This window comes from Ptychodera flava, chromosome 10 (genome assembly GCF_041260155.1).
Source record: "Ptychodera flava strain L36383 chromosome 10, AS_Pfla_20210202, whole genome shotgun sequence".
Classification (NCBI taxonomy): Eukaryota; Metazoa; Hemichordata; class Enteropneusta; family Ptychoderidae; genus Ptychodera; species Ptychodera flava.
In genome coordinates, this window is record NC_091937.1 from 12,071,868 (window position 1) to 12,090,030 (window position 18,163).

Here is an 18,163-nt window from a genome sequence, read left to right on the forward strand (position 1 = left end):
GTGAGGCAATTTGGAGAGTGTAATGCCTTTTCCCAGTTTCTTTGAATCTTACCTCAAGAAGAAGACCTATTATCAATATGACTGTACATTTGGAATGCCTTTTGAAATAAGAACATCTGTGATCTATCAATTGAATGTCAACATTGCACACATGTGCAAGATTCCACATTTGGGGGGTTACGTAGAATATTAAAATAACATTGATTTATGGTCTACATTATCAATATTTTTATGACACAGCACATACAAAGCGCAACTTCCTGTAAGAATAGACGGAGTACTTTTGATATGCAGCAGTCAGACTGACAAATTTATGGCTTTGATTTGCTGATATTTAGTCTTGCTTTCTATATCACAATATTCTTGTCAAAAAAAATGTGTAATATTCTCTTTAATTTCAATCTTGAAAACGGAGGCACTTTTCTAAAAATTCACGACGCCAAAATGTGAATGAAAACAACTCCTTAGTTTACTTTGGCATTTGTAAAACGCTCTGGGGTGCATAAACACTGATCCTCCTAAAAGTTAGCCGTAACAACTTTTAGTGTTCCCGTTGCCAGTAAACAGAACATTAAAGTGTTATGGTTCAGCATGTTACTAAGAGCCCGAATAATAAAACATCCCTTTTAGTTTTTAGTGTCGATGGATATGGCGCAAGCCTGCGAAGTTCAGTATGAAAGAAAATATGCATGCAATGCATCGGAGCAGCCTAACCTGAATTTATGGAATTTGAGTGACCAAGGTCAAACTTCACGAATCATATACATTTTCTGGGTGTCATTTTCATATTCCTGTATCTATGCGACTACATGTGTGTCATCTTGATTTGAAATGCTATTTCCACTTCATTATGAAAAAAGAATTATCAACTCACAGACATCATTCCCTACATCTTCTTCACAATATGATCAGTGATGCCATTTTACACTACCCTGCTCCCGTTTTATGTTCTCAATGAAACTATTTTTCAGGGGTCAACGAAACAACTTTCACATCTACACTCCTGTGACAAAAATACTGGGTCAGGCTATCAATGGGAATGGGGAATGACCTAGCTGACAATGGACATCCATGGAAATGTAAACAAGGATACAACTGGTAGGGGTTCAAGTGAGCTCACTATAAATCAACTCTTCCTGGTTGGCATACAAAGGACATTCAGTTCTGTACAACTCACGGGAGAGTCAAGAATCAGTACATCCTACACTCCACTGACATGTGGCATAACATCATTATTGAACACAGAATAAACAAGGGGGAACTGTAAAAACTAAGGGCCTTTTCACCTCTCAAAAAAAAATGTGTGTCACAGATGACAACTTGACATGATTGTGTAAACAGTTCCACTTTTTATTACAGCTCAGGAATGGCCCAGACAACTGTGTATACACACACCATTACAATCTAATACACAAAAGTCGAACAAAAACACATCCAGACCCTAAATCAACCTTCCTGCACTTACCACACAAATCACATTTCTGCTAAAAATCCACAGAGTTTTTAATTAGTTCATGGTGTCCAATGGGAGTTGGTGAAAACACTGGGTGGGCTAAGCTAGGGACAGGACTTGTTTGCCAGGCCTTGTCGAGGTCACAACACAGGCAGACAGCAATTAAAACAAACTTCACCACCACTTCAATTGCCATTGTAAATCACCAGTGGAAAGCCTTTACCTGCAACTATTTTCTCTCCAGTCACACAGCAAACAGCAGAGAGAGAGACAGGCAGTGACGTTGTTTTTGCAGGGCCCCCAGTACATATATAAACTCTGCCTGTCTATGTGTTTAACCGGTAAACAAGGTATATGAAAGCAATTCTTACAGCAACTCATTACTTTCCTCGCTCGTGGTAATTGCACATCCATACCTTAACTAGATCATAATTTCAAAATCAAATTGAGAACAGGACATAAATTTTGATTGCTTGAAAGCCTGTCAGTCATCTTCCAATAATAATAACAACCGCACACTATCGTTTTTTACCCATATCCATCATCACGGAATAATCCATTTTTTGTTGACTCTGAGGGACACATTCCATGTTATGTGGAATAGGGGGCACGATTAGGAGAGTCTTGTATCGAGTTTAACATTAGCCTTTAAGGCTTCCTGTCTCAACACAGTAAATCCTGCCTATGGAATAATAAGGAACACATCCAATTTTAATGCCACGTACAGTGCGACTCTGAATTTAGCGATTTCCCTCTGAAATTACTCATCAACAAAAAAAAAATTTTATGGTAGCTAATGTTCACAAAAATTCACTTCAGTAAATGTTCTCAACATTTGATGATTTGTTGTGCCGAGAACTAAAACCTGAATATTAAATGATTTTTGAAATTCTGGAAATTGTTTTTCAAGAGAGACATTCTTCTATCTCAAAAGGAATTTCCTAGATTCATTTAATTAAGTCACTCTAGATTGGTTTGATCAAGAGAATAACGTTTCAATAAAATTTACAATTAAAATAGAAGAAGACAACTTGCCACAATAATGAGCAAATTACAGTAGTAAAATTCAGATAAATATTTAAACTATATCCCAGTATGGGTACCAACCAAGTCCAATACCGGGTATATGACCCTTGACAGGCACTTTCTGTATAATTATAAAACAGGTTTCCAGTTCTATATGGAGAAGAGCATTAATCCAACCATTTCCTCTCCTGACATTCAGTCTATTGCTAGATTATGGAGATGGATTGTTACAAAAGTCATTTGCCATCCATGTACGGTTTCTTCGATTTCTGACGCTAGTCCGCAAATTGAACATTTCGCTGTTCGGCACAATTACACTAGATTCCTTATTTACGATTCACATCAAACACATGACAAGAATCAAACCTCTTGAAAGATTTCTTAATTAATCAACAGTCGCCTCTTCCTCGTCGAGGCAGCACAATCCCATTTGTCATTGAAGATAGAAATGTTTTACTGCGCTCGAATCGCAATTCACACAATCACATTTCACACCTTTGTCCATTTCCTTGCCACTCATCAATCACAATGGACGATTGCCGAGGCATTTCTGATTCTAATAAATCATGTCAATCCATCTTGATAATCAAATGTGCCACAGAATCTGTAATTTTGTCGACTGGGTGAAGACATTTTTCTGAGACACTGGAATTACAGTGTGTATGTGTGTGTGATAGATATATATATATATATATATATATATATATATATATATATATATATATATATATATATATATATATATATATATATATATATATATATATATATTTTATATACATATATACCATATACATACACACACACACACACACACACACTTACACACACTAAGAGCTGCTGTTCTGATTTTATTGTTGCGCCATTAAAAAGGGATGTCAAAGTCTTGTTTATTCTATTGGCTAAACTATGGATTGCAGCAGAGTCCTTGATGAATTTCTACTAAAAGAAATTCCCTCTTGGATTACAAGGTGTTAAAGTTTCCATTGGAATGACTTGATTTTGATCGGCTTCATACATTCAACTTTGCCCTTTGACATTGAGGTCACTCCAAACACTGCCTGACAGATGACCCATTAACAACAGGGTCACAAATATGGAAGAATTTCAGTAGCCCCAGTACTTCACCCCAGTGTATATTCACAGATTGCAATTTTGTTGGTGAATATCACTGTGTATTGACCACAAAACCAAATACAAGATGTCAGAACACCAATACACATCAATGTCATGAAAATTGAATTTTGGAGATACTGAAGCAATGCTCAACACTAACTCTCCCCTTTAGAATATCTCAATTGTAAATGGATGGTTGATTAATATTCAGGAAAAAAGGGGTAAAAGGTTTACTGTTATTTAACCCTTTTACCACAATGGATTAGCCCAAACTCATTCTTATCCATGGTGAATGTGGACCTGTTTACCAGGAATTGGGGGTGAACAGGTTAAACCAATTTCCCAAAATTGAGATTTTATTGTTGCATTACTTACGTCTGGGTACTCTTTGACTGGAACATATAACTTTTCTGATAGTTGAACTACCGGGCCTGCTGGATCTGGTAGCTTGTCTTGCACACCTAATACTGGAAATAACGTTGCTCTAACTCTGCTGATTTCTGTAACAGGAAAGGAAAGAAAAATATTGCACGTTACATTGGAGGCAAAAGAATAGAAAATTAAATGTTGGATTATAACAGAGTATTTGAAAAATAGAGCAGCTTTTGAAATCGCGGTATTAATCATCTGCTGGCAGAAAAATCAGTCTTTAGACGACAGAACGTAATATTTGCATTCCTAATAAAATTACAGTTGAGGGAAAAAAAGATGAATTCCATGTATTCTAATCGCTATTTAGTAACAGTACAGTTTGACTGGCGGCGATACAGACCCCATGGGAACTTTACACAAGTCAGTTTTACAAAACCATTACTTAAAATTTCTCCAAGGAGTCATTATCTTTTTTATTTTGTAGCATTTTATTCATTTCACCGCAGCAACCAATTTGTCCGATGTTAACAATGAGGCACCTTAAATATCAAAGTCAGTGTTCAGCAGATCCTAATTGCTGGCTGGAGGGATTAGACAAACGGCTATTTTCACTGACAAATTCTGATCCGCTTTTTACAACACATGCTGAAAGCAGACACGTTCTGCATCTTATAAACAAGTACCGGTGTAAAATGCTGCTGATAAACCACACAAAAGAAAATAGCCAACACAGATAAAACCACTCTTGAGTTGTAAGGATTATCTGGAAACTGCCCGGAGTCTCAAAGAAAGATTTCACTTGATTGCAGTTTCCTATTATTTGTATATGCTGTATAATACATGAAGCGTGCGTGACACTCGCGGGTAAATTTTTTTTCATCAGACTCTGTTTTACTTCCTTTGAAGTTGCTACATGAACAGGAAGTCACTGATACAAAGTACCGCTAGAAACGATACTTCATTACACAGTCGCTGAGTGTCCATACGCGTGTTCAGTATCCCTCTATGATATCTAATTCACGGGCCACAATAGCGCAAATCACAGTGAAAAGCTGGCTGATTATGTCAGCCCGTGAATTTGGCATACAATGGGGCCTCTCTCTTGCTCTCTCTCTCTCAAAACAACCTATTAGGCACCCGCTGCAGAGCATGAATGAACGCATTAAACTTTATACATTGGACGGGGTAATGAACATTGATTAGAGGTGAAATAAAGATTCAATTTAAAAGACTGGCAAGCATTTTGCAGATGTATTTGCATAAATGAGTATTGATCCATGCCTTCGCAGTACACTCATTACTTTCCCTATCCAATCAGAAATATTCTCTATTGGAGGAATGCGGTTCACAGATAACATTGGTGCAAGGGTTGTGGAAGTCTGTGACCTCTATACTGTGTTGTGGTATGGTGTTAATCAGATCTGAATACAAAGATCTCCCCACTCCCTATGTTCAATCTGAGACGCACAATAGAGAGGTCAAAAGCCTCCATTCTCGAGATTATTTCAAAACCCCTGAATGACAAAAAAAGAAAATTCAAACGCCACTTTTCCTTTCTCACTTTTGAACAAGAGAGTAGAATGAAAATATCTTGTTAGTCTGCTAAATCTCATCTCAGTCACAGCACTAAGCTGAATCTTGTACTATGGAGTCTCCAGGCTGGAGTATTTCTTTTGAAGACATTTTTTTTATGAGACTATAAGCATGTACAAGCTCACCTAGTACCTGGGGAAGCATGAATACACCTGTAAGAATCAGAGAATAGCGTTCCATTGCATTGCCAGAGGCAACGGCTATTTTGTCTGTCATGGACATACCATACCACTTCATGGCTAAACTTACACAGGAGTCTCAGACAAAAAAGAGCCCTGAGTTTGAAGGCATTTTGTAATGAGCTCTGGGAGTAATCTCCCGGTCTGTTGTAACAGAAACGCCATGATGCCGGCATTTCAAACTACGGAGAGAAAGTCGATACCGTCACTTGAAATGTGAACCGTGTTTTGAAACAGCTTTCCCACTCAAAATTAGATATTATGTTTTGAATTTCTAACAAGAATTGGCAAAGGAGAAACCGGAAACCGACTGTCCATCTGGAGTATCTCTCACCAAAATCACAAATTCTGAAACTTGTGAAATATCAGCAGCTAGGGACAGAGTCATAATAATGGATTCTGCTGCTACAAAGATGAGCTCTGGACTTCAAGACGTAAATCTCAGTCTGGCTAAATTCTTGGCATAATCTGCAACACATCATCCATGAAACATTAATCATGTTATTTTAATGCCAAACAGTGACTGCATTCAACTCAAAAAACATCACAATTTCTTGCCTGAATGTCATAAAACACACCCACGACTTTCTAATATTCCTTTTCACAAGAAGACAACTCTTTGATTTTTTCTATAGTATGTCGTATTTAAAATACTAATTTTCTTTTTTCTGTAATTGCTTCCTTATCTACACACTTTTCATGACATGGATTAGACATTTGTAACTTCCGCACAGCTCATGGATTTATCGTGAAAGTCAAACACTGGTATTTGTATGAATGGATCTTCGGACACACAAAATTTCAAGGGGTTAAAATGAAGACAGCCTGACTGATCAGGCTTGATGCTGAATGACAATGCTGTTTATCAGTACAATAGCAGAGAACATGATTTTCATTAGACCGCAAGGGTGTCTTTTGATACTGCTTTTCTCATTGACCTTTGAAAAAATTTTAACGACCCACCACTTCTACTGTCAAGGCCAGTTGGTGTCCTGTACATGCATACACTGGCTACGTGACCAAAAACCACACCACTGCTTATCACTTTCAATTGACCCATGATCTTGACTTTGAACAATTTCTTTGAACATTTCTTCTGTGGGCATCCCTGTATTTAGAGCACTGTCTAGAAAATTTTGTGCTACGTACACTGATTATAAAAATAAAGTTTACACGTTAACTTTTGTAAAGTGTCCTCAGTTTCGATGAAAGGACAGTTCATTTTCACAGATCATTTTATTCTCACTTTCAAAATGGATGCCTTCAATTTTGCAAACCTTACAATGCAAATTTTTCTGTATTTCAGGGTTTTGACTCAAATCTTTTAATAAATTTCAATAATTTGTATGGATAAAAACATGAAAACAAAGCTATGACACTTTACAAAATGGCAAAATTTCATGTTTTCTGAGACAGAGACCTGAGATACTAGAGTTGACTATTACTACTTCCGGCTAGTTGCTCTTTTAAATTTTTATAATTTATAATAAAATATAGTAAGTTGAAACCATGCCTGGTTAAATGGTTTTGCTGAAGCCATTCTTATAAAGAGGTCACAAGTAACACACAGAGTCAGACAGTCTCACATTACATTTCCTATATCTACAGAAACCGATAGCTGGAATACTTAGCATGCATTGTGGAAAATCAAAAAAAATCACTCTGTTAAAGTTTCACTGTACACTGATAATTTTCAACTCATTTTTTTTTTACGATAATTTTGATCTAGTTTCACCTTCATGTATACAGCTTATATACTGACTCACAGAATTTAAAGAAATGAGTTTCGAAAATGTTGAAATTTTAAATAAAATTCTCATAAGAATAGTGGTACATTTATGTTGATGTACTGTGATTAGAGCGGTGACTGCACTTACAGCTGATCCACAGCAGTGCTCTACCCTGGGACATTTTGTTTGTTATGCGATGCTCGCGTCTTTGAATACAAACTAGGAAAGATGAGACAGCCAGTGGCTCCTCTATCCTGTTTTATGTGTCAGATAGATGACAAGGAATAGGCACTGGGAATAACAATCATGCCTTGGGAATGTACACCATTTACACCAACTGCATGAAAGGAGCCTCAAACTTACAGTACCCTAGGGTGTCTTTATAGCCTCAACATAAATGAGGTTCCCTATCTTGATGAATGTTGTGAGTGGAAAGAGGGGCTGGGGAGGTGCTTATTTAAAACACATCACCATAGTCTTCTAGCAAAATACCTCTTCAAAGTGACCACTGAGAGGGGGAAAATAATTCCCTACCAGTAACATGTTGACTTTCTAACCCATTTCATGACCATTCTTTAATTTTTTTTTCAGCTGTCATGACTGGGGCAATCTCCCGACAATAGAAAGTACAGCGAAGGAGTAGTTCACAACTTGGACTCCAATGTGTCCACATTAATGTCAAACGAGATTTTCAAAGAAGGCTGGAAAATATCAATCCTTCAAGAAACTGATATATCGCAGTGTTTACAATGGACAACTCTCTCGTGGAAGGCTAAGTACCAGTCTGACGGCCATTTCTAAACACTGGCGGTGTATTTCACCATGGCGAAGACACATGCAGGGACAAGTACAGGGTGAACTTAGCAGTGTACAAACACAATGAAAACTATCATGCAGAGAGCCACCAGGGGACCATTATTTATATTCACAGTGAGTGTAAAATGAGCTGTTACAGACAGAATGACAATTACAGCCTTGTTAGATGGCCCTGCAAACTAGGGTATATCAGAGAGACGACAACAGCCCATCTGTGATTTCAAAGTAATGCCCGGCAGAAACTGCTACAAACCTGTTCTGTTGCAACAACAATGAGTGTCCTTGCTTGTTTCATGCTGTATTTGTAGGCTTGTACGCCAAAATTATAACTATAATCTTCAACTGGCAGCGTCCATCTTTGAATGGCTGACGTTTTTCCCCTTGCATGACTACACAAAATGTGGAGGACAACAAATCCATATTTCACTTTCTGAGCTTAACAAAGCAACTGAGGCGCCCAGATTTTCATGCTACAACAGTTTCCAGTGCACCAAAGAGTGACGACCTATGCGCGCAAAACAAAGCCAATCTTTTCATTGCTAGTTGTCCCTACTTTCTGTAAAATATTCCTCCACAAGCTTCTACCTGAAATGATTAGCTCCAACCTCCTGATCATTTTTGCAAAAACTGTATTTACTGACTAACAGTTAAACTACAAGTATTACCGTATTAAACATATTAAAATGCTTTGTTCACAGAGGTCAAATTAAGGTAATGATCTAATTACAGTTTTGAAACTTTTTCAAGGTACTTAGATTTGGTGGCAGCAATTGTCTAACACATGGCGACCATCTTGCTCAAACATTTTACCCACATTTTGCCTTTACGTAGATCCTGCCAGCCAATCATAAACATTGCTGTATCACTTGATGTAGAAGGTGAAAGGGATTTAAGAAACCAAGAATGACATATGACGCCATGAATTCACCACAGGGGCCAAAGGACCTGTGATGAGATTTGACTAGAGGGGAGAGCAATCACAGAAGATAGTTTCATGGTCAAAAACACAGCTATGTGGTGTTGTTCGCTATGGTGAATTGTTATAACTTCAGCTGATGTGTCCTTTCCTTTGTGCTCCTAGGGGTTTGTAAAAAAATTCCTGATAGTTCGAAAAACTAATGTTACATAACAATGTTGTAGGAATGTCACAGAGGCTTGCGATGTTGTTACTCGACAAAGATTACAAGCCCTGAGCAAAGTTGCCATTCCTAGCAAGTCTGCAGAACTGAAGTACAGAAAGTAAAAATATTACCGCGGGAACATTTAATGAGGACATTTGCAGCCTTTGAAATGGTACGCACGGTTTTTCCGTTTGTGTGAATCAGTGAAAACCTGTAAACATCCCAATTACCCCATCAATAACACAACAGCAAACAACAAACGCCTTTCACTGCATATCAAGCTTCTCAAAAACCTGCCCACTGAGATGACTTGACTTATTTTTATTCACAAGCGGCAGATCAACACAATTGCAGCGTATTTATTCTTGGCCCGATTGTCCGTTTGCACTTGAGTATGCACAGCATGGTATGCAGTCTCAATAGGTATACAAGTGTTTGCATGTCCATCAAAACCTCCCCTGCTAAATATGGGTAGCATTGTTTAACATGGCCATCCACTTCACAACCTGTGCGACGATGACCAATACAAGCAGGTCGGCACGTTTGTCCAGGGGTGTGTTGCAAATTTTACTAGCAATTTGAATGCGTGATCTGCATTCACAAGTAACGGATCTTTAAAGCTATCCTGGTTTAACACCATAGAGTGTGCTGACGACAGGTGAAACCAGCCTCAAATAACACTATAAGCAGAGCTCAATACACTAAACCCTCATTTCCACTTTTACACAGCACCAGAAGATCATGTGTACAATTTTCAACTCGACGTGCGAACTGCGAAATTGCCATGGCAACAGTAAAGTGTCTACACTGGTAAACAATTGCCAGTTGAGTTTCTTTACTTTTTCACAAAAGACCTGTCTGTAGACTAAAGATGAAAAGTACAAGTTAACTCAACAAATGAAGTGTGTAAATCTTTCTGTCAAGACTGACTTCACCAGCAAGCAAAGTCTTGTCAACCATGAATGCACAATTCGTGACAAATTTGAAACCTTTGGTTTTTCCCATTCTTTTATTCCTTGGCTATCTTTTGAAAAAATACATCGACTTCAACTGAATACCTGGTGACAGTTATTCAATCAAATGCTACACGTCTAAATAGACAAGTAATTTCATGACATACTTTTCCATTCATTCGTTCAATTGAACAGAATAGAGCACCGGCCATTGATTCATTATCTTTACCTGCGTCGGTATTTTTCTTCTCGTCGCTGACGTTCGTGCCGGCAATTTCACCTGCCAATGTAATTAAGTCACGAATGAGGCACACGATAGGAATGCTAGCCTACAATGTGACAAATCAGGAAATTAGAGCACAAAATTGTGGATATCAATAATTTGGACACAGCTTGGCCATAAATCATGGCTCAAAGGACCTTACGACTAGCTCTCATGGCAAACACTCAGAAGAAGCAATTTTTCATTTCTAATTTGAGGTTATTTCCTATTAGTTAAGAAATAAACTGATCTCCTTTAAAATGCTGTCTGATAACTAATTATCATGAGAATGAAATGAGAATTAATTAAGGCCACCCACTGAAAAATATATCTTACGGCTAGGAGTCTCAAGGAATTTAACAATAAGTACTAAGCTTCAATTTTTTATTTCATTAATTTAGCAATGCAAGCACATGCATACATTTCCCAGGCATTATTGAATATGATATCGATCTCTAAAAATCTGTCTGAGTTTTTAAGGGCATAGTCAAACCTGACAATTTTGAAGAAACAGCATGATTTCATGCTTATCGATGATGTTCTTTTCAAAAATGTCACAGTGTCAGAACAATGATCACACTTCATGTCTTCCGTTCAATTCAGTGATATGCTCCTCCTGTATGTACATGTAGATGCAAAAAAACACACTCTATACATGTACACACCACTGACATACCAAGAACATATTTCCATTTCCCTAGGGGAGCGAATTTCTAACGTCATGCACAAAATAAGATTCACATCTCTGGAGAATCGACACTCACTTATCATTTCAAGCGAAAATGAATAAGCATGATTTCAGACATGGATTTATGAGGTACCCAACGTGGGTTATCTTTCCCTAAGATCAAACTGTCAACTATTGGCCTTTTCTATTTCAAATCACAGCCGAATCCATTATCTCTTTGCTGGGTGAATAGACAGGACTCTGCTTGACAAGCCCTGGAGCCAGTGCATAAAGAGATGTGCAGTCTGAAACATTTGTTGAGAACCGATTCAATAGAGAGAAATATGCATGCTTTGGGTAGGTGTTACACAACCATTCTATTTCATTCCGTTTTCATTATCAAGTGTTTCTTATTTGCAAGGCCAGCATCTTCAGATTCCATCGGAGTGATTTGAGTACGACTCCTAAAATTGTTTGTGGTATCTCTTACAGTATGCAGTACGCTATAAAAGCTGATTTAAAATGTGGGTGGGAGTGAAAGTACATAAAGCTAAAAAGCCTTCATATATAAATATGCAGGGTTCATCAGGGTCCCAAGTTTCAATGTAACAGGCTAAAAATATAAATTTTGCATAAATGCTGAATAACATACCACAGTCATAAAAAACCCAACCTTTCAATAACAAGCTTTGTGACAGTCCTTTTGTTCTGGAAGGTGTGGATGGGGGGTAACAAGGGGGGAAGGCACCAGATAGCTAGACCAATGCATCTCTGTTAAAACAAAAGTCCAAAGAGAAAACCAACATGCTACAACATGCAGCAGGATCTTGAGTTGAAGTACTGAAGAGTGATTAACAGTTGATTGAAAAAGATAATTGTCTATTGAAGTAGCTATTGTCATCCCCAAATGCACAGACTTTCTTCCACAAAAAATATGTAAATATAAGTAGATAAAACAAACTGAGGTAATGGGGGCATGTTTGTAATTTTGATGTACTTTAACAATCACTTTTGTGTGACAACCAATGGGAAGATATATGCAACACAATTGTGTCTGTGGAGAATTTCCGAGATTTTAGGGCAAACACACACAGGAAAACGCGGGAGTGTGTTGAAAATCTTCATGGATGTGGTGTTCTAACAAACAAGACAGAATCAGCTTACACAAAGTCAGACGATCCACCCACTCAGCACACAGTCTCTACAGATACGACTTCTTTGAATATATATGCAAACCAGACAAAAATTTTCATCACATCTGGGATAGCCTTACAAACTCCTGGGACGCCATCCCTTCTCAAAATTCACCACGGCAAGCTTGCAAGAGTTCAATTATACATGTAATTACTATGGGCACATGAGACACTCCAAGTTGTCAGACGACACTTCCCACTCCCTGTCATCTGATATTTTTAAACTTTTCATACACCCTTCATTGGTGAAGTAGTTTTCTTTTATAAAATCACAGTCACCCATGGAGGGACAGTGATCAAATGTTTAGATATCAGTGTACATAAAATTCGGATTGCTCTATAAACTGCTTTCCTGGAAACTACTTTAAAATTGACAAACATATTTACTGGACAGTCCTTTATTGTAAGTACATTAATTTCCGTAGCAGGTCACTTCTGGTTCTTCCTCTTGAAACAATCCACACAACACCCTTGTCAATTGACAAAAAGTGCACACGACTACTGCCTCTTTTTTTTCAAAACCACAATTAGATTTCCTTGTTGGAGGAAGAAACTGCGCCTGAAATTAGATTTGGTGAGGTGAGAATTTCATTGGGAGACCTGGAGAACTGCGCCACAAGGTAAGCTGAATTGGCAGCCTTGAAAGACGGCAAAAAACCCCCGCTGGGAAAATACTGAGATGCGATGTTCTGATTGAGCTAGTACAAGCTGGGGGGAAATAATTGCTATCTCATGAACTTTTCATTCCATGCACTACAATTGTGTTCAAAAAATAACTACATTCACCGGACATGCTACAAATTTCTTCTTTCAGTGCTATCTGACTTTGCTAAAAACAAACATTTCCATTTAACCAGTGTATTAATGAGAATTGTTTCAGTATGCAAATTAATTGATAACGAGTTATTATCCATTGAGGAACCCCTTTCACAAAAATATAAATTCAAATATCACAGTCCTGAACAAATTTATTTTTCATGTCTGCGAGGGAAAAAAGACAATCTTGGTTTCAGGAAAGGTGATGTTATTAATGATCACAGTGTGAATCTTGGCCTTGCATGAAGCCGCTCTGCAGACATCATTCCCTGAATCTAATAAGATTGAATTTATCAGAAGGTTCAGCAAGGGCGAGATGCAACCATAAACTAAAGGATGGTTCGAATCAGTGAACAGAGTTTTCATATATGAGTACTCCACCCACCACCTAGGTGATCAGTACAATATATGATGTTCATAACAGCACTGGCTATAGTGGTACAGATAAACTTCTTAATAGCACTGGGGTACAGAAATATTTGTGAGGATTATACAGGCTTTAAATTTGTACATGTACGTACTTGTCACACTTGAAACACCTCACACAGTAGCTGGCAGCCGCTGTCTATCACAATATTCCCAACCCAATAATCTACAGATTACCTTAACCATATTTGCTCAGTACACATTAACTATTAGACTTCAAATTGGAAATGTAAACCACACTCCAGATTAAGGAGGGCTTGATAGAGTAACCAATTCCAAACTCGCTAACCAGATCAAAAAAAGAAAAGAGTAGAGAACAGCTATAAACAGCAGGGGAATGCACAAACAAAAACCCTGCACGCCTTGCTTCAATTAGCTTCCGCTTGGGTTGTCCGGGGAAACAAATCAAATTATCAGCACAGATGGATTAACACAGCAAATAGATGATTGCAGGAGATATTGTAACACAAAAGTGTTGACAAAATTTAATTTATATGTTTACTTGTGTTCTTCATCTGCTTATCAATGCACTGTTTACTAGCAAAACGACACTACACACTTACAATACAAAGCATATTGTAAATGCAGACTTATTAATCAATATGCATTGTTTTTTTTATTCAATAGAAATTCACGATCCGTTCAACCACAGAGTCCTGTCTTGAACAATTTCAGAACACCGACTTGTGACTGAGTTATAGCCTTTGATTAAAATACTATGGCTTCAGTTAATTAATTTGAGAGTGAAGCTAATGAAATTCAAGATTTCAAAAATATGAGTGGCTTCATTTTAAGCTGTTATTGTCAAAATGAACACTTTTTTCCAAGAAATTAACTCTGTGACCTGCCTTCATGAGTTCTTCTGAATACAGAGCTGATAAGTCAGTTCAGACGTGATGTTTAAGTATACACTGAAAGATCTAGGAGTTGTAACTTTTGATACACTTTACCAGTATATTTATTTTGACTCTGTTTATGCAATTTTTTGCCGTACTTCAAAAGTCATGTCCAAATACTTAGTTTTTGACTTGTAAACACAGCCTGTATGTGTTTAACTTTCAAAGTTCTTGTAAAACTAAACTGTATTCCACACTATAATTCATCTGCTTTCAATAACACTGCACATATATACATATATATATATATATATATATATATATATATATATATATATATATATATATATATATATATATATATATATATATATATATATATATATATATATATATATATATATATATATATATATATATATATATATATATATTCACGTTTATCATCACCTGATTCCATTTAAGCTGCAACAAAGAATCACTAAATAATCTTCACTGTAGAAGAGACTTATCTCCAGAGTTGCAAGACACATTTCCCAAGAATCATCCCTAACAGTGTAAGTATGTCAACTTAAAACCAAAGATGTGGAAAATCATGCCATCTTCCTGTCCTTTGTCGTGCTGCTTGACCTGTTCAATGGCAGGGACACAGGGGGAGGACAGGCATTAAAATTTGATGAAGGGTCCCAACCCAACAAGACCAACATTTGGGGCCTGACCCCATGGGAAGGCCACTTGAATTTTCTCACATATGGTGAGGTGGTGCCTGAACAAACTGAAGCAATGGACTGAATAGCAGTGAGAGAGAGCAAGCCTGGATGTGCCAGATTGGTCTTATTGGAGGAGAGTCCCATGGGGAAACCGAAACATCCATTGTACACACCACAGTAAAGAATTCTCACACAATACAGGCTACACAGAGGGTTACAGTAAAATCAATATCATATTGATTAAAAGAACACACAAAAAATCAATACCTTCTGCACAAAAGATGACTCCATGGGGAGGCAGTTCAAAAATCTTTACTGTCCAATAATAACAGATAATAACAAGTAAGGAGGAAAGTAAGAGACAGCAAGACTTACAGCACAGTTTTAAATCAGTAATTGAGATAGATAACACCAGCACTAAGTCCCGAAGACATTCCAAAATATGTACCAGCAATCTCTCATCTGGCATGAAACAAAGTCGATAAAAGTTTAAGACGTCATTTAATCTGCACTATCAACTATTGATATTCCAGGTCCAATCGAGTGGCTAATTTCCTCCCAACACAGCAACCATCCAAGGCCTCGTATATCACAGCTGCCTGGCATATGTGATATCACCACACCATGGCAAAAGCTGCTGATATTTTAAATCCTGACCAAAGCACTTAGTGGCAGCTCCGATTTCTCCACACAAGTTGAGGGGGGAAGGGGGGTAATAATTAAGGCAGAATCTTCTGTGGGTGATGTGGGTCAGCGTATGTGTGTTTTGGGCGGAGGATTGACTGCAGCCATACCAACCTGTTTTCTACGGCAAGTGAGTCAGACAATAAGCTGGGACAAGCAACAACTTTCCTGCAAGTTTACCGAAGTCACAACAGCAAACATAGCTGTATCAATTACAAGGGAGAGCATTGTGTTGCCTTGTTATCTTACGTCTTTTGCCAGAGAATAGAAAGTAGGAAAGAAAACAGTCACCTATACACATCGCTGATTTTTATTTGCTCAATTTGCCTAGCTGCAACCCAAGAATCTCTAGTATTTACTGGGGGAGATGGGGAGGTGGGTGGGGGACCAAAATGATCTGGAATACGGGAAGTTTGAACTGGTTTGGAGTAACAAAGGAAATACATAATTTCACAGCTCACTGAGACTGTCCATGCTGAGATACTTGACTCGTGACTAAACCCTGAAATAATCTTGAGTGCCTCAGTTTGACATGCCACATTGAATCATGGGATTCCAAAATGGCTGCCACATATACACAGACATATAGATATACACATCTGAGCTTGCACATGAAGCAGCTAAATTCCAGAACATTACAATGCAATCTTGACACTAACTGAAAAATGTTGATAATGTGGTTGTCAAAATTGTTCTCATCTAAATAAATTTGTGCAATCAGGATTTTTTTTCAGCAATTCTTGCAAGCATTTTAAATGATTAATATGAAAATATTTCTTAAATAGGTTTAGATGTGGTCCTGTAACAAATATCCCTCAGTTGCCCTTCCTTCACCATTTGGCATACGCAAGTATCTTGACATCCCGAGGTGATTTTATAAAAATATTGGGGTCCATACAGCAGGATATAATTAGCTTGTGTTAACTGTTGGATGAGATTTCATATATCTACTATCAGAAGAACATTCCTTTGCGTCATCACAGACTCTGGAATTTTTTGGTCCATGGCTTTTCCAGGACATCAGGAGTTCAAATTGAGATAACCCCAATGAGGAAGTATCAACCTTTCTGTATCCACACAGTGGTTTTATCAAATTGATTTGGATTGCACTGACTTGACTGGAACTGTGTAAACTAAAAGAAGATTAGGGATAGAGAGGTCAAGAAATTTCTGACACTGTCAGAAAGGCTTGTATAAAAGCAGGAATGCTTAATTTATCTGGATGGCCCTAATGTGTTCCGTAGCTTTATCTAACACTTGCTATTCTTGTTTTGTTCTTCTGAACACAGTGATATAACATTGCATCACCATAAAAAACCATACAATGGCATAGCTCTGCTTTCAAAAATAACACTGCATGTTTTGATGTGCACAGTGAAACGAATATTCAATGAGTTTATCATGCTATAGTTGTTTAAAAGACACATGCTTGCATTGAGTTCTGATTTATTGGCATTTTACTTTTCCTGCTGGCACTGTTGCGATTAGCTTTTACAAATTTTTATCCATCACTGCATACTAGTTCAAGTCACTCAAGCATGAAAACAAGTCCACTGTCTTCCTCGATAATATTTTAATCAACTTGGTTCAGGAAGGATGTCACTTCGGCAAAAGTAAATCACTTCATTTTTTTCTCATTTTGTAAATTACAGGCTAAAAAAAAGAAAAATAGATTTAAAAACATAGAATAGACGATATCATCCTGCAACATTTTGAAATCATAAATTAAACTACCCAACAATTAAAAACATAATTAATATTTGAAACATTCTACATTACTCAGTTTACGAGAAGAGAATAAACTGTATTTTTTATAAGCAGAAAGTAAATATCCCATTTTTCTCTTTTTAATTTTTTAAAATGGTTGAACATGAACCCTGTCGGCCACTACACAGCACATCATTCCAACTTCAATCAAATCCCAGTATTTCTCCAGAAATCTGTCTCAATTTTTAATCTCTTTATCTGAAAATATGGAATACTTTTTAGTCCACCAACTGTTATTATCGAAAGTAATTTTAATGTTAATCTAATTATCAAACAATTCACACATTTTTCACTTGAATTTATGAGATACTTTTTTATTATAATTGAAGAATGAATTTCCGCCCAGCCTGAAACCACTGGTTACGTAGCATGGCACTGCTGTTCCCAGTTCCACCTTGTTTGTGTAATCCGGCATTACCATTTTCACTACTCCCAAGACAGCT

General features: G+C 37.3%; 1 protein-coding gene and 1 long non-coding RNA gene across 6 annotated transcripts in view; one reads left to right on the top strand and one right to left on the bottom strand.

Annotated features, from left to right (window-relative positions):
* Nucleotides 1–18,163, bottom strand: part of LOC139142009 (KH domain-containing RNA-binding protein QKI-like) — a 63,801-nt gene that overhangs the window by 40,079 nt on the left and 5,559 nt on the right. For all 4 annotated transcript variants that reach the window (XM_070711791.1, XM_070711792.1, XM_070711790.1 and 1 more), the window contains exon 2: nt 3,971–4,095. In XM_070711791.1, coding sequence (XP_070567892.1) covers nt 3,971–4,095 — 125 coding nt within the window. The remainder of the gene's footprint in view (nt 1–3,970; nt 4,096–18,163) is intronic.
* Nucleotides 7,896–14,841, top strand: LOC139142010 (uncharacterized). 2 transcript variants are annotated; one of them, XR_011554279.1, is made up of 3 exons: nt 7,896–8,399; nt 13,013–13,101; nt 14,351–14,841. It is a non-coding gene; the product is annotated as an uncharacterized lncRNA (long non-coding RNA). The 2 variants fall into 2 exon arrangements; XR_011554280.1 differs by lacking the exon at nt 7,896–8,399 and adding an exon at nt 11,346–11,645.